This window comes from Corapipo altera, unplaced genomic scaffold (genome assembly GCF_003945725.1).
Source record: "Corapipo altera isolate COAL_440 unplaced genomic scaffold, ASM394572v1 200, whole genome shotgun sequence".
Taxonomy (NCBI): domain Eukaryota; kingdom Metazoa; phylum Chordata; class Aves; order Passeriformes; family Pipridae; genus Corapipo; species Corapipo altera.
This window is the reverse complement of record NW_020884992.1, coordinates 115629-131689: the sequence shown is the minus strand read 5'-3', so window position 1 is coordinate 131689 and position 16061 is coordinate 115629. Positions and strand designations below refer to the sequence as shown.

The window sequence follows — 16061 nt, the reverse complement described above, 5'->3', positions numbered from 1 at the left end:
GGACGGGGTGTGTCGCTCCCGCCTCCCACTCCGGGGCTCGGCCGCCTGTGTCTCCCCACCCTGGCGTGACCCCCCCCCCCCCCCCCCCCCCCCCCCCCCGGGGAAACACACCCCCCCGGCCCCGGGGGCCTCCCCCAGGGGGCGTTAAATGTCCCCCCCCCCCGGGGGGGGAGACCCCCCCCCCCCCCCCCGTGAGTCACTTGGCAGGAACAAAGTGTCTCCAAGACGAATCTTGGCGCGGGGTCTCACCAGCGCCAAAATAAAGTCGGGACTGAAGCACGGACGGGAGGGAACCAGCAGCATCTCCCCTTAGTCATTTATTTGGCCAGGACTGGCCACTGCAGCGGCGAAACCGGTACCGGGGCCACCCGCGAACGCCAAACGGTCCCGAACAACCGCTGGCAGGGGGCGGTGGCTGCCCCTCGTGCTGCCGCTGCAGGAGGCACCGGCCGTGAGCCGGCGGAGCAGAGGAACCGGCTCTGCCCGGCGTTCGGCACCGCGGCTGCACCGGGGCCGCGCAGGACTCCGGGAACGCGGGTGGAAGCAGAGAACCGCACGGGCACCGGGTCGGGACGGGCAGAGACACCGCGAGAACCCGCCGGCAGCCCCGGGCACGGCCTCCGGACGCGGCTGCCCAGCAGCGAGGGCCGGCGTGCCTGGCCGGGCCGGGGTGCGGGGTCGGTACCGGAGCCGCTCCCGGGGCACCGGGACCCACGTGGGCACTGACCGGCGCGCCTGACGTCACTCTGGGGGCGGGGCCTCCACCGGAAGCGGGGCCGTTGCCCGGCAACGGCGGCGTGGCGCAGCCATGGCGGAGCCGGACCCCGGGCCCATCGTCGCCTTCGGCAGCCTCATCACCGAGGGGACGACGCTGACCCGGCGCGGGCAGCACCACAAGGCGCTGGGCTGCTTCAACAATGTGAGGGCGCCGCGGCGGGGGCGCGGCCCGGGGCGGGACGGGGGCGGCCGCCACTCCGGTCAGGGGGGGGAAAGGGGGGAGGGGGGAAACGTGGCACCCGCGGCGAGGGGAGGTGGCTCGGAGGGACGTGTCTCCAGGAGGTCTCGGCACCAGGGGGTGACCCAGGCAGGGCAGCCCCTGCAGCACAGGGAAGCTGTGAACTGCAAGGGAAGGCTCTTTTCCATAAAAATCCTGCGGTTTTATCATCATCTGTCATCAAGATCCATGTGGGGACTGTGCAGGTGGCAGCAAATACCTGCACTTGTGTATTTGTGGTGTTGAGCCAGCACCGGTGACGTGTCCATGTCTGTGGTTCCAGGCACTGAAGCTGAGGGCAGGGGACAAGCAGTGCCTTATCACCCGCTCCAAATGCTTCCTGAAACTTGGGGACACAGAAAACTCCTTGAAGGATGCTGAAGCCTCGCTCCAAAGAGACAAAGCGTTCACCGAGGTAACCAGAGGAAGTGGTGAGAGCAGGGGAGCCAGGGCTGACCTGGATCTGTGAGACCCTGCAGGGTCTGAGGCAGAGCTGGGAGGGAACAGCTCACACCAAACACTCCTGAGGTTTCTGCTGCTCTTGAAGCAGTGGAGTTGCTCAGTCAGCTCCAGGACTGGGGGTTGTTGGACTCAGGTTGTGACACCCCTGGGTTCTCCCTTCTGCCTGTCAGGAGTTACTTGAGATCCATGAAACTTTTTTCCCTCTTTTTAATAATTTCTTTTCCCAAATGTCATTCCAGGGGCTTTACCAAAAGGCAGAGACCCTCTACACCATGGGGGACTTCGAGTTCGCGCTGGTGTTTTACCATCGAGGCCGGAGGCTCCGCCCGGACCAGCACAAGTTCCAGCTGGGCATCAACAAGGCAGAGGAGGCAATTATGAACTGCATTGGCAGTAAGAAGTGCCACTTCCTGGCCCCCACGGGCCTGGCTGACACTGTTCAGGGCACAGCCGAGGGCAGATCAGCTCTGACAGTGACCCAAGGGCCCCACACCACAGTCCTGCTGCTCCTGGGTCCACGTGCTCAGTGGCAGGTGAATCCAGAAGCACCAGGAAGCACCACAAAGAGCCCAGCCTTGCTCTTTTTTTCCTCTTTTTCCCCCTGAGTGCCCATTCACACACAGTGCCTGATCCCTTCAGTTCTGAAGGTAACTCCTGATACTAAAATTTCCAAAGTCACCATGGAAGTGTTCCAGGGAATACAGATCAGAGCAGCTCATCTCACCAGTGGCCTCCCAGCGTGTGAGGGGAGCTGAGAAGAAAGGTGGACAGAGACTATTTACAAGGGCCTGAAGTGCCAGGACAAGGGGAAATGGCTTCATGCTGAGAAAGGACAGGGTTAATTGGGGTATTGGGGAGAAATCCTTCCCTGTGAGGGTGGGGAGGCCCTGGCACAGGTTGCCCAGTGAAGCTGTGGCTGCCTCATCCCTGGAAGTGTCCAAGGCCAGGTTGGATGGGGCTTGGAGCAACCATGTCTAGTGGAAGGTGTCCCTGCCCATGGCAGGGGGTGGGACTGGATGAGCTTTAAGGTCCCTTCCAACTCAAACCATGCTGGGATTCTGCGATTCTGTGATCTACCTCCAGCACTAATTTCAGAATCCATTTAATTCCAGAATCCATTTTGAGATCTTTAGCCCAATATTCAAAGTTTGGAATGAAATGTGCCATGCTACCTGAGACTGGCCTCCCAAAATCCTGACTCTCCTCCAATTTCCATTGCACAAGAGCAGTGAAACTGTTGACTCTTGCAATGAGCTCTGCTTTCATCACTTCTGGCTCAGATCACCAGCGAGTCCTGCAGAGACAGGAGAGGCCAAGGACCTCGTGGGGTTCAAAGCAAACGGAGAACTTGTCCCTTGTCCCTTAGTTTTTCTCTCAGCCACGCTGGCAGGGGCAGTCAGTCTGTGCCAGTCCGGGGCACACACACACCCCTCACCTGGGGCTGCCACCCCCGACACAACACGTGTGCAGGGAGCCCCGTGCTCAGCCCCCTCCCAGGGCTGCCAAACCTGCCCGGCGGGTTGGAACTGCTCCGGTGCATCCCAGAGCCTATCCCTGCCCAGCACCCGGCACACCCCACTCACACCCTGCACAGATCCCCAGATAGCCCAGGCCTCCCTCCCCTGAAATTTCCAAACTTCAGCCCTCCCCCAGTGCCAGGGATTAACTCACGTGCCAGTGGTGCCAGAGCCTGTGGCACTTTCATATGGAATTGTTATTTAAATAAACAGGGAAGGTTTTCACATCTGGCTTGTTTTCCTCCATTCCTGCTGCTTCCTGAGCTTAGCACAATGATCAGGTATTGCCACAGCTCCCAGCTGGAATCTTCCTGGGCTCAAGGCAAGGTCTCTTAACTTCCCTTGAGCCCCTGGGCTGCAGGTATGGCTGCAGAGTAAAAAACTAGAAAACTCTTTTTTATACATCAGTCAATAGCTCCAAGATGCAGGGAAGCAAGGAAACACATCAGCATGGATCTGGATGTTTGAATAGTTGGGAAATGCACACACATTAACAGGGCACATTCCCAAAGTGCTTCCCTGCCTGTGCTTCATGTGACAGGATTGGGAACTGCTGCCCCTGTGATCTGCCTGTGCCCACGCTGCTGGTCTGGGCCCCATGGCTGTGCCAAAGGGAATCCTCCTGCAGTGGCCTGGGAAGCTCTGTCCTTCCCTTGGACTCCCCTCCCTAGGTGCAGATGAAAACACAACAGGAGTTTTGCCCTAATGTTGGTGCACATACCTTTAGAATGATTCTCTGGATTGCAGGAGCTCCCTGTGCTCAGAGCTTTCCTGCCATTTTACATTCCAGCTGTGATTCCCCAGAAGAACCTGCATCCTTCTCCTTCCCCAGTTTCCATGCAGGATTTAGCCTGTCTGTAGGAATGCTGCAATGAGAGCCCTCGGTGCTGTGTAAAATAGGAATTAAAATCCCGAGAGGAGCTGATGGATGAGCTGCATTCCCTGCACCCAGGACACATCAACACCTCCTGTTCCATGGGAAAGAATTAGAACATCTTCAGTTCAAACTGAACATTTTGGGCTTGGCACCTTTATGGGCATTTTACTGACAAGAGCCTGCATGGCTGTTGTGGGCACTAACAGGGGTTTCCTCTGTGTCTGCAGATCCAGCCTCGGTGAAGCTGGAGAACAAGGAGGAGCTGGGCTTCGTGAGCAGGCAGGCAGAGGTACAGCACAGAGCTCTTGCTGGAGAAGCTTCTAGACTGGTTGCAATGCTAAAACTGCCTGAAATGGGCATGGGAAGGGAGACAGTCCCTGCAGGGACACAGGTCCTGTACAGCAGGTCTGCTGAAACAGACTGACCCATCATGAGTGTTTAGCACCTGCTTCTAGTGCAGGTCTGGCTCAAACCACCCAGAACTTACAGGAGAATGCAGAAGGGCAGGGAAGAGCCATGGGGAGAAACAAAGCCCAGTGTGGAATTCCTCTCCAGCCCCTTCCTGGGGGTGTTACTGGTCGCTCATCCGAGGCTAATGAGTAACATCCCTGAGGTCAGCAGGGTGCCATGAGCTCCAATATTGACTTTGGGTTTACCTGATGTTTAAGGTCACAGTTTTGATAATGGACACTTTCTCAATTGCTTCACTTCGGGGTGCTCCATGGCAGTAGGGTCTTGCTCCTCCACGAGGCCAGAACTAGTTCTTGCTTTTCCTGTAACACCCTCTTGGTCCTTAGGGAGCACAATTGGCTGCAGAATTTCACTTGCTCATAACCAAAGCAGCTGGTGAGACACTGACTTTTTCCTTTTAATTAGAAAATAAGCTGCCTTACATGGAGCATGACAGAATTCTGATCATTCCAGTGTTCCCCACTGATCTCCCCCAACTTCCTTTGCTTTTTTTCTCACCGCAGAGCAGAAAAAACAACCAGAAACTGCAAAACATACCAACTAAGGATCAAAAAGGGACAAAAAAGAAGCAGCGTGTGAAGAATCCAAAAACAGAGCGAGAGCTTCTGGGACAGCTTTACGATGACAAGACCTTCCTGGAGAAGTTGCTCAAGGATGAAGGTGTTTCTCCATTGTGTTTACCTAAATGTTCCTTCCAAGCAGGTTCTGTTTTTCTTTTCCTCTTATCCTTTTTTTATTTCTCTTCTTCGATTTTGTCCCTGTGACTCTTCCTGACTCGTACCAGAGCACGTGGTGCTGGACAAGGGCAGGTTTGGAGCCAGGTCCAACATTTATAACTATGGGCTTATTTCCTTCCCCATCAATAAATCAACTCAGAGCAACCTGTGCTGATGAAATGAGAATCATAGAATCATAGAATCATAGAATCATAGAATCATAGAATAGATTGGGTTGGAAAAGACCTCCAAGATCATCAAGTCCAACCTCTGATCCAGCTCCAATTACTATATCATGGCACTAAGGGCCACGTCCAATCTCTTTTTAAAAACCTCCAGGGATGGTGAATCCACCACCTCTCTGGGTAGGCCGTTCCAATGCCTGATAACCCTCTCTGTAAAGAATTTCTTCCTAACATCTAACCTAAACCTCCCCTGGCAGAGCTTGAGCCCATGTCCCCTTGTCCTATTGTTGGTTGCCTGGGAGAAGAGACCAACCCCCACCTGGCTATAAGAAAGAGAAAGAGAAACAGCTTCATTGCAAGTGACTGAACTTCTGTCACAACGACAAACCCGCTGACACTCACGCTCAGTGCTGAGGGCTGCTCACAGGGCTGTGACTCCTCTGTGGGTTTGTTATAAATGCTGGTAACTCCCCCATTACCTCAGCTCTGAGGAGCACAGGACAATTTAGTTTCCAGGACTGTCTCTGTCAGACCAGAAGAACATTCCTAAGCGATTCCCCACTTCACTGCAGCTCAGGTCCATTGATACTCACCTGGATTCTGCCTTATCTGATTTCCAGACTTGATGCAGATCAACATGAGGCAGGGGGGGAAAGTCGAAGACCTGGTTTTGGATGGCATCTCCTACCTGAACCAGCGCCGGGACTTCTGGCAGCAGCAGAAGCCGATCTACGCCCGGCTGTACGAGCGCCGGCTCCTGCAGCAGAGGGGGATCGGGGACAGGAAACGGAAACCGGCTGAAGTTGCCAGAGCCATCGCCAAGGACATGGAGGATATTGAGCTGAGTAGGTTCCTGGCTGGAAGCTGAGTGCCTCCCACTGCTGTGGGGAGCTCTAACCGTTCCCAACCTTTGCCTGAGGGTTACCGCTGCACTGGGTCTCCCTTCCCCAGTATCACAGAATCCCAGGATGGTTTGAGTTGGAAGGGACCATAAATCTCATCCAGCTCCACCCCCTGCCATAAGCAGGGACACCTTCCACTAGCCCAGGTTTCTCCAAGCCCCGTCCAGCCTGGCCTGGAACACTCCCAGGGATGGGGAATTCACAACATCTCAGCATCTCTGTGTCACACCCCAGTGTCAAACTCTGCTCCCTGTCCCCAGTGCTGGCCAGAGGCTCTGCTGAGGAAAGCTGCAGGAAAGCTGAGCGTCTCCTGAAAAAGATACAAGGGCGGGCAGAGAATGAACTTCCCAACAAGAGTGAACTGATTGGGACCCTCCACAGCTGCATTGGGAATGCACAGGTGGAGATGGGACAGATGGAGGCAGCTCTGCGCAGCTATAGGAGGGATCTGGATTGTGCCAGGCAGAAGTAAGTGCTGGGAGGTTCAGGTGGGTGGGGAAAGGGAAAAGTACCTCGTGGAGGTGTTTTAGCATTAGGTAATGGTGTTATTCTCACCTGGAGGTTTAACAGGGCCACACATTCAGCTCTGCCTGTGTATCAGGGTCTCTGGTGACTTTTTATCTTTACTATTTCAAAAATAAGGAGCCTGAAGTGGATTTTTAAGGACCTAGAGCACGGGGCACATTGAAACCTCTGCTGAAACAAAGTGAAAGAACACAAGGCCCAGTCTCAGCACTTGAGCCTCGAGCAGGCACCTCCTTCTCAGGAAGCTCAGGCTTGAAATTGCACCAGTTTTCTGCTCCATTTTGTCTTAAAACCCTTTTCATTCAGACCATGAGAGCAGCTTGAAATAAACGTCTCTCTGAGGTGCACTTACCTGCCCACACTGGACACATCCTGCAGCTCTTCCAGCTGAACCACAGTGGAGCAAAATGTAGTCTTAGTAACAGTTTGTAAAGCACATGAGAAAACACGGAATAGTGGCTTGAATTGAAGTTGTTTGGGGGTTATTTTTGCCAGTGCTGCACCGGGCTTTCAAAATGTCACTGACAGGCTGTTTCTCATTTTCAAAAATCCCTTTGGAAACGAGTGTTGTTTTAGGAAATGGCTGCCTTTCTCCTGGTGATCCCACTCCCCGGGTACGCCAGATAAAGGCAGGAATTAGCAGGAGAGAGGCAGGAGGAGATACCTGGTTTTAGGACCCTTTTAAAGTTCCTTTAAGGACCCGAAGGCCGCTGTGACGGGCGGGCCGCGCCCTCTGGCGGCTGCAGCTGGAAACGCCGTTAATGACTCTTAATGACTCGGTAATGATTCCCGTTAATGACCGCGTGGCGGGGGGGCTGGAACTGGATGATCCTTAGGGCCCCTTCCCACCCAAACCAGTCGGTTATTCCATGATTCCCGTCTCATTTGGCTGCTCCACTCATGGGTTTTTCCCTCTCTAAGGTAAGGGTAGGCAAAGCCACTTCCAAAGATGGGAATGAGGATAATTAAGGAAAAAAGTTAAAGCCCACAGGCTCCGTTGTTATAGGAGCCACCTGTGGCATGGAGCAAAGCTCAGTCCAAGCACAGGGAGCAGGGCTGGTGCCAGGAGCCTGCAGACACATTTTTGGGTCTTCCCCTTTGGAAGACAGAGATCATCCATGAATGTCGGGGACCCAGATGGAAACTGAGACAAAGAAAAGTGGAAAGACTTTTACAAGGAATGCCAGATTTGCACAAAACCCCAACAATAATCAAAGATAAAGCTAAACCATTTCCCCTGTGTCCCATGGGGTCAGTCAATCAAAAATTGACCTTAATTTCATGGCTTTCAGTCTGACCTGAGCCCTTTACTCCCCAACACTTCCCTGAGGCCATGGGGAGGACCAGAGGGACTCAGAGTGAGTCAGGAGCAGGACGATGCCAGTGCCACAATCCCTCTGTCTCCCTGTCACAGTGCTCTGCCCAACTCCTTGTCCCGGGCCCTGGACAACATCGGCCGCGTGTACGCCCGGACCAGCAGGTTCCAGCAGGCCATCAACACGTGAGTACAGCCCAGCAGGAAGGGCAGTGGGGGCCTGGAGTGACCTGGGCCATGGCTGTGCAGTTGTGTGTTCCCACTGCAGCAGGGGATGGGGAAATTTTCATACCTGAACCCTCAGTTATCAAATCAGTGGTTGAATCATAACTGCACCCAGCGACAGTCGATAACTGTCTGTCTTACTCTGCTTGAAGCTGGGAGAAGAGGATTCCAATGGCAAAATCCAGCCTGGAGAAGGCCTGTCTGTTCCATGACATCGGCCGGTGTTACCTCGAGCTGGGTGAAGCTGAAACAGCCCAAGACTGTGGACAGAAGTCTCTGGAGTCAGCGGATGAAGAGGGAGATGTGGAGTGGCAGCTCCACGCCACTGTGCTGGTGGCACAGGCACAAGGTAAAGGGGTGGGCACAGGTTTTGCTCTCAGGATGGAGAAGCCATTCTGAAAACATCTCTGGGATTTAACAGCCAAAGCAACCCCTCAGATCAAGACTGGTGTGATTACCTCTGGTTGTTCTCCTGATCCTGGGTTAAACCAGCTGATATCCTTGTCTGTTCCAGTGAAATTAAAGGATTACCGGTCTGCGATCCTGAACTTTGAAAAGGCCCTGGAGAAGGCGAAGCTTGTGCCTGACCAAGCTGCTCAAAACACCATCATTACGGTAAGGGGGCTGCTGCAGGGAGGAGGAGCTCAGGGCAGCATCCATGAGCAGCTGTTATCCCAGCTGGGATACTCCAGGCAGTAATGCTGGAGAAATGAAGAGTTTTGTGGTAGGAAAGGACCAGCTAACAACAGCAGAGGGCAAAAGAAAACAGGAAAAACTTGTGTATGTAACTGCATTTCCGGGGCTTTTATTAAGAGCCACATCCCTTTCAGGCCTTGCATAAGGTGAGCAAAAGCTACATCAAGCAGCTGAGCAAAGGCGGCAAAGAAGCGACAGTTCCCTCACAGAAAGGTACTTCTCATTCCCACCTCTGCACCTAGAAATGGAAAAACTCCCCATTTTCCTCTTCTGGAGCACAGCAGCTGCACCTTAGAATTGCCACAGCACCCATTTCCTTCCAAGCAGTGAATTAGAATCTTGGTTCAAGTCCAGACAAGGCAGCGCTCCCTGAGTGTCCCCTGCGCCCCGGGCCCGGTGTCACCGACACACCAGCCCTCCCTGGGCCCGGTGAGGGGTCCTGGCAGGGGCCTGTGCCTGCAGCCCCCAGGGCTGCTCCCCTCAGTGCTGCTTCCCAGCACCTCCTGTCCCAGCAAACGGGGAGCGAGAGATTCGTGGTGGGGGTGAGGGAGCGGGGGGACCTTTCTTGAGCCCGACTGCTGAGTGCTGGGACTTGGCTTAAGTTTGCTTATTCCTCCCCAGATCGTGAGTCCAGCCGTGAAAACACAAAAAACAAGTTGGAGAAGGACAGAGGGAGGGAGGGAGGGGAACAACGCGTGGGAAATCAAGATGAGAAGACAAAAGAAGAAGCCAAGAATGATAGAAAAACCACAAAAAACAACAAGCTTAAGAAGGACAAAGAGAGGGAGAAAGAGGAACAAGACATAGGAAATCAAGATGAAAGGCCAAAAGAAGAAACCGGGAACGATACAGGAAACACAAAAAACGAGTCTGAGAAGGACAGAGAGAGGGAGGAAGGGAAAGAAGACACAGGAAATCAAGATGAAAAGCCAAAAGAGGAAGCCGGGAGTGATACAGAAGCACGTGAAGATCCCAGTGATGGGGAAACGGACAAGGAAATAAAAGAGAGCAACGGGGAAAAGTAGAGCAGAGGCGGGAAGACTAAATAATAAATGTTGCATAAGAGACATACCCAGCAGTGGAGTGGTTGTGTCCTGAGCAGGGAAGGAGCTGGGCTGAGCCACCGCCGCTCTCAGAGCCTCCTCTCTCCCCGTGTCTCCTCTCCCGGCCTGGGGCTGTCCCGGCCGCATCCCCGGGACCGGCTCCTCCGCGGCCGGACCTACGGGGCGGGCAGGGCGGGGACTGAGCCCCGGGCGGGGACTGACCCCCGTGGGAGGGCTCGGCCCGGCCCCGCGGGGCGGGCGGGCCCCGGGGCTATGAAAGGGGCCGCGGCCGCGCCCCCCCCCAGAGCCGCTTCCACGCCGCGCCGCTCCCCACCGGCGGCCGCCCCGGAGCCGCTGCCCTCACCATGGTAAGCGGGGCCACCGGGACAGGGACCGGGATCGGGGCCGCCGCTCCACCCGGGCAATGGTTCCGATTCCCGGCGGGAGGAGGAGCCCGCGGCGTCGCCGACACGTGGGCGCGGGGTGTGGGGGGACGCGGGGGCAGCCGGGCCCCGAGAACGGCCCCAGGGTGCCCGTGGCTCCGTTCTGGGGGTCCCGGCACACCCTGGGGGCCGCCGGGGCAGGGGCAGCCAAGGGCCCGGAGCGATCGCTCCTTCCACGCGAGCCCCTGTCCCGCGGGGAGCCGGAGACAAGCGGGAGCTTTGTGGGGGCGGCGGGGGGGCCGGGCCGGGCTCAATGGGGGATTGTCCGGAGGGACCCCGCACCCCGCGCTCTGCGGGGCCTTTGTCCGCCCGGCCCGGGCCGTGAAGGCGCCCGTTGTCCCCGAGCCGGCGGCGAACAATGGCCCGGGGGGGGCCGTGATTGTTCCTTTGTTCGCGGGGCTGAAAAGCGCCTCAGTCCCCTGAGCAGCTGCCGCGGCAGAACAGCGGCCCCGGCCCCCGCCCGCGGGACAGCGCGGTGCGGGGACAGCGCGGTGCGGGGACAGCGCGGCACCGGCTCCGGCCCTGCGACCCCCGGGCTAACGGGGCACCTGCGCTGCGAGCAGGAACAGAGCTCCAGGTGACTCACCTGCTTCCTCCTCTGTGGGGACCCGGGAGCCCCGAGTCCACGGGGAAGGCAGTGGAGGTCCCTGGAGAGCTCGGGGGTCTCTCTGGAGCCTGGGGGTCCCCGCTGCCCTGGCAGCCCCATTTCTTTCCACACAAGCCCCAGAGCAGTCAGAGTCCCCGTCCTGCAGCTGACCCCGGGGCAGGCAGTGTCCCTGGGAGCTGTGGGGTCCTGCTCCTGCTCCCGAGGCATTTGGAACCAAACCCACCTCCACGTTCTGGAATAAAGAGATGGGGAAATTCATCACCTAAAAAGTGGGGTTTTTTTAAACAACAGCATCAAAAAACAGTGACTGCCCCATTGATGCTATAGTGAACTCACACAGCTGGAGAAATCCCTCGTTTCCTTGCAGTCCTGTGTTTTCCCAGGCCCTGCTGGGAATTAATCTGGGATTCCAGTTATAGGAGCTGCTGGCAGGAGGGGAGGGAGAGCCCGCGCCAGCTCCCAGCAGTGTTTCCCGCTCACTGCTGCCAAACAAAAGTGTTTCGTTTCCTTCGGCACTCGAGGTTTCACTTTCGAGTTCTGCCCTACCTGGCAGCTGCAGGAGGGGGTTGGGTTTTCCTGGAAGCAATCTGTTTCTCTTCCCAAGAGGAGCCCTAATTCCCTCCTCCTTGGTGCTTGGGTGCCGATCCCCAGTGCAGCTGAGAGAGAGATGGCATCATCCTCGTGGGCTGCTCTAGGAAACAGCCACTTCCCTGGGGACAGAGTGTGCAATTCAGGTGAAGGGACAGAGAGTGTGGCAGCTCTGAGCACCTGCTGGGACTTTCAGTTCCCCTTGGGCTTCCCCAGGTCTTGCCGCGCCCTCGGCAGCCACAGGGGTTTGTTCAACTGTTCAGAGTAAATTTGTCACACGAGGAGCTCTGCCCACGCTGCTGCCACGTGATGGGTAAAACTTCCCCTTCCTGGTGGGGCAGGACCGCAGCTGCTGAGGCCAGGGAGGGGAGTGGGGCTGCACCTTCAGCCCTTGGGTGGGACAGGGCGCAGGTCCCTGCCGTGGGACCAGCCAGGGCAGCTGTGGGAGGGGGTGTCAGCCCAGCAGGGCACCCAAGTGAGGACGGGGGGGAGAGGTGCTCCCTGCACCCCATCTCTCCCAATAAAGGTCCCAGTGGGGCCACGTGGTCTCCGGGGTTCCTGCCCTGCAAAGTGTTTTCTCCTTCCATTTCAGAACAGAGGCTTCTCCAAGAAGAGTCACACCTTCCTGCCTAAAATATTTAGAAAAATGTCTACTCAATCAGCGAAAGAGAGACCCGAGAGTTTGCAGTTCCCATTCCTGGACGACGAAGACACCATCTCCACACTCAAGGAATCCAAAACCTTTTTCATCCTCCGGGGCCTGCCTGGCAGCGGGAAGTCCACCCTGGCCCAGGCCATCCACGATCGGTACAAAGACGCCTGCAAGGTCATCTCTGTCGATCACTATAAAATCACACCGGTAATAAGAAGCTCCATTCCTGAAGAGTACTCCAAGGTGGACGAGGATCTAGTTGACTATTGCAAACGGGAGATCAGCGTCATCGTTTTGGATGACACTCACCATGAGCGGGAACGGCTGGAGCAGCTCTTTGACATTGCCGACAAGTACCGGTACAAAGTCATCTTCGCCGAGCCCAAAACCCCCTGGCGCTTGGATTGTCCCCAGCTGAAGGACAAGAATCAGTGGAAACTGTCTGTGGAAGAGCTGAAGAAGATGAAGCCAAGCTTGGAGAAGGAATTCCTCCCCATGTATTTTGGGTGGTTTTTGAGCAAAAGAAGTTCGGAGATCCTGAGAAAGGCTGGCCAGGCTTTCTTGGATGAGCTCGGGAGTCTCAAAGCCTTCAAAAAGGAGAGCAAATACTGTATGTATAGACATGGCCTTACCATGTTTTTACCTGTTGATGTTAACAAGTCTGATCAGCTCCTCAAGCCAATTTCTAGTTAAAGGTGTCAACAAGAAAAGCTTTTTAAAGCTTTTAAAGCTACTAACCTGGTCCCCATCGCTGCCAAAGTTGCTTTTTAAGTAAAAATAAATTAAAGGGTTGTTCCCAAGAAGCCTTTTCAGTTCTGACCCCACTGGGCTTGGGTGGCAGCAGTGGGATGTGGAGTCTTGGATATCCCCTGGTTCTGAAGGGTTGGGTGGGACAAAGGCAAAGAGTCAGAGAGAAACAGGAAAGGCTGAACAATCCTCTTCCTTAAGGGACTCACATCATCAGGGTTAAGACAAGCCACAGTGACACACAGAGGCTTCTGTTCTCTGGCTCCATCTGTGGTGAGCCTGGGGGCAGGGAGGGGCTCAGTTACCCATCCAGTGCTCCCCAGCAGCCAGAAAGATGAGGTGAAGGACAGGGTGGGAAAGGGACCTGAGATGGGACTTGGGCTCGTGGAGTGACACTGGGGGGGGATCACTTTGTGACAGTGATGTTCTTTACCTGTATTTGCAGTTGCTTCTGCTATCGATGATCCCAAAATAAAAATAGATCTCACCAGCTACTTCGTGAAGAGGCCACCCGGGGTCCTGCACTGCACCACAAAATACACCGAGTTCGGAAAAGCAGCTGGAGCTGAGGAATACGCGCAGCAGGAAGTGAGTGCTGGGGTCCCAACTCCTCTCCACGTCCCCAGTGTCCCTCCCTCCCCAGCAGGGGGTCCCCAGGCCTCAGGGTGGGCTGGGGATGGGCTTTGCTCTGAGCCAGAGGCCAAAGGTAGAGACAGGAACTACATCCATGTGGCCTGTGCAGGAGAAAACTCAGAGTTGTGGAGATGGTGACTGTTTCCTATTCCCAAACAAAATACTCCCACCCTCCCTCCAGCATCATATCCGACAGTGTGAGCTGAATGATGATGAAATGAGGTATTTACGCTCCCAGACAGATTACTTCAGAGCAGATAAGCCCAAATTAAATATTGGAATTTGTGAAGGATAAAGATGTACCCAGCTCCAAATCCACAGAGCTGGAGTGTCAGGCCCTGACCTTCTCCTTTCACTTGATATTTTAACTACATCACAGCAAGAGCTGCTGTGAGCAGCCACCTTCCCCTGAGCCGTGAATCCCCCCCCACAGGCACTGACACTGTTCCATGTGTGTCTCCCTCTCCTCCAGGCCGTCAAGGCTTCCTACGGCAAAGGCTTCACCCTCTCCATCTCGGCGCTGTTCATCACCACAAAGACTGTCGGGGCTCGCATCGAGCTGAACGAGCAGCAGCTGCTGCTCTGGCCTGGGGATGCCGACAAGATCCTGCCCACGGACAACCTCCCGCGGGGCAGCCGGGCCCACATCACCCTCGGCTGCGCCAACGGCGTCGAGGCCGTCCAGACCGGGCTCGACCTGCTGGAGTTTGTGAAGCTGGAAAAGGCGGGGAACAAAGGGGAGCAAGTGGGGGAAATTGGAGGAGGGAAACTGCTGTATTTTGATAACGGTATGTGGATGCTCAACCTCTCTAAAAAGATCGATGTGAGGGCGATATTCTCGGGATACTACGGGAAGGGAAAACTCGTGCCAACGCAGAGCACCAACAAACGGGGATCTGCCTTTAGCTCCTGCACCATCATCTAGGAGCACGGGCAGGGCAGCTCCTCGGTTTGTTTTTAAAAGGCAAGTAACTCCTGTAACCTTAAAGTGTAAAGAGAAATAATTGTACCTTTACTAAAGTCAACCCTTCTGCCCACCCCAGTGTGAAGCCTCTGGGGAGTTATCAGCCTCAGGACAAGGAAGAAAACAAGCAACTCCTGACTGAAACTGCCACGGATTTTAATGGGAGAGTTTTGGAGGGAACCAGCCAGGGTGTCCTGCTTGTTTTCTTCCTTGGAGGAAGATCAACTCTGGGCTTTTATCGCTTCCCTCTGAACCACAATCGTTCGATCTTTACCTGTTGGCACTGACCAAAGCCTGTTGGTCACCCCTCTGAAGCCAAGGGAACTGCAGGATGTCCCTCCCCTCCCACACCCAGGGACTGCCATCGGCTGCTCTGGCAGCCGATTACGGGGTCAGAACCAGGGCGTGGCTCACTCCTGTCAGGGGTGGTCCCTTACCAAGGGTTTGGCCCCTAAGGACAGACCTTGCTGAGGGCAGCAGGTCCTGGCAGCCCCAATCTCAGGCTGGTCCCCCAGCTGCCCAGCTCCAGCCCAGCTCCTCCTGGAGGAGGGCACAGTGCCAGGTGATGTCTTAAAGGCACCGACCACAGACTTAGGGGGAAACAAGTGAAACACCAGGACAGGCAGCCAGTTCCGGCCACTTCCCCCTACCTGGGCTGGACCAAGCACTGTCCCGTGTCCTTGTCCTGTAGGGAACAATCCTGCCTTGGCAGGGAGTGGAAGAGATGAACTAACATCTTTTCCATCTTATTTGATAGAAACTAAAATCATGTCTGAAGTACAGAACTGCACTTCATGCAAGATTTTACTCCCTTCCTCTAATGCACCTGAATGTTAAGAGTTAGGCTGGAGTAACCCCGTAGTGTAGGAAGCGGAGGCACCGTAACCGCATAACTCAAGTCTGCTCAAACCTAAACCCTGGCTGGAAGTTACTGACCCAGCACTTCTGTCATTAAATGTTTGACTGAAACCTGTGTTTGTGCTCCACCAGGCCCCGGTCCAGCAGGGCGGTGGCTCCTGGGCACTATTTAATATGAAGCTCCACTGATGGTCCCAGGTCAGGTCCCAGCTCGGCCTCCGGCTCTGGCTCAGGGCCTGGGGAGCTGCAGAGTGACATTAACCCACACTAACACTGTAAATACTGACCGTGTTTGAGGCGTGGGCTGGGCTGGGGCTGTCACTGGGCACAGCTCGCCCGAGCCCAACACTGCCGGGGTAAGGAGTGTTTCTCCTCCAAACGTTGAGGCCAAAAGCAGGGAGAGCTCTGGGGCTTGTCTGGAACCAAACACTCTGCTAGGAAAGCAAAATAGTTCCTGCTGTTCCAAAATGAAGAATGATAATAAGTTCCCATTATAACATAAAAAAGTGAGCTATAAACCCACCTAGATCACCTGTGACCCTCCCTGCCCTCCATGGAGAAATCCTTCCAGCTCCCACAGCAGCGGCAGCTGAGTGCCCAATGCTCAGCCAGGGCCTCTCCTGACAGAACCTCAAGGGTTT

General features: G+C 55.5%; 2 protein-coding genes and 1 long non-coding RNA gene across 5 annotated transcripts; 2 read left to right on the top strand and 1 right to left on the bottom strand.

Annotated features, from left to right (window-relative positions):
• The first annotated feature begins 209 nt into the window (after positions 1–209).
• On the top strand, positions 210–9960 carry TTC25 (tetratricopeptide repeat domain 25). The gene is made up of 12 exons (XM_027666419.1): positions 210–919; positions 1278–1409; positions 1696–1849; positions 4078–4139; positions 4825–4981; positions 5843–6067; positions 6385–6592; positions 8064–8150; positions 8342–8538; positions 8704–8804; positions 9020–9098; positions 9507–9960. The coding sequence occupies exons 1-12, from the start codon at positions 809–811 to the stop codon at positions 9908–9910; spliced, it is 1917 nt and encodes a 638-aa protein (XP_027522220.1). The 5' UTR covers positions 210–808; the 3' UTR covers positions 9911–9960.
• Positions 1373–4823, bottom strand: LOC113958287. Of its 3 annotated transcripts, none has more exons than XR_003531467.1 (4): positions 4507–4823; positions 3128–3941; positions 2629–2750; positions 1373–1619 (listed from the first exon to the last, which is right to left on the bottom strand). It is a non-coding gene; the product is annotated as an uncharacterized LOC113958287 (long non-coding RNA). The 3 variants fall into 3 exon arrangements; XR_003531466.1 differs by lacking the exon at positions 4507–4823 and having other exon boundaries at positions 3128–3328; positions 3695–4063; XR_003531465.1 differs by lacking the exon at positions 4507–4823 and having other exon boundaries at positions 3128–4063.
• A 268-nt stretch (positions 9961–10228) lies between the features above and the next one.
• CNP (2',3'-cyclic nucleotide 3' phosphodiesterase) lies at positions 10229–16061 on the top strand. The gene is made up of 4 exons (XM_027666321.1): positions 10229–10296; positions 12159–12828; positions 13411–13553; positions 14071–16061. Exons 1-4 carry the CDS (start codon positions 10294–10296, stop codon positions 14521–14523), a joined length of 1269 nt encoding a protein of 422 aa, XP_027522122.1. The 5' UTR covers positions 10229–10293; the 3' UTR covers positions 14524–16061.

What these genes read in the sequence shown, in the direction of transcription:
- CNP (XM_027666321.1), top strand. An exon ending in CAAAAAGGAGAGCAAATACT is followed by an intron (nt 12,829 to 13,410) that starts GTATGTATAGAC and finishes CTGTATTTGCAG; the next exon opens with TTGCTTCTGCTATCGATGAT. An exon ending in AGGAATACGCGCAGCAGGAA is followed by an intron (nt 13,554 to 14,070) that starts GTGAGTGCTGGG and finishes CCTCTCCTCCAG; the next exon opens with GCCGTCAAGGCTTCCTACGG.
- TTC25 (XM_027666419.1), top strand. Translation starts at nt 809, where the DNA reads ATGGCGGAGCCGGACCCCGGGCCCATCGTCGCCTTCGGCAGCCTCATC. An exon ending in GAGACAAAGCGTTCACCGAG is followed by an intron (nt 1,410 to 1,695) that starts GTAACCAGAGGA and finishes ATGTCATTCCAG; the next exon opens with GGGCTTTACCAAAAGGCAGA. An exon ending in CTGGATTGTGCCAGGCAGAA is followed by an intron (nt 6,593 to 8,063) that starts GTAAGTGCTGGG and finishes TCCCTGTCACAG; the next exon opens with TGCTCTGCCCAACTCCTTGT.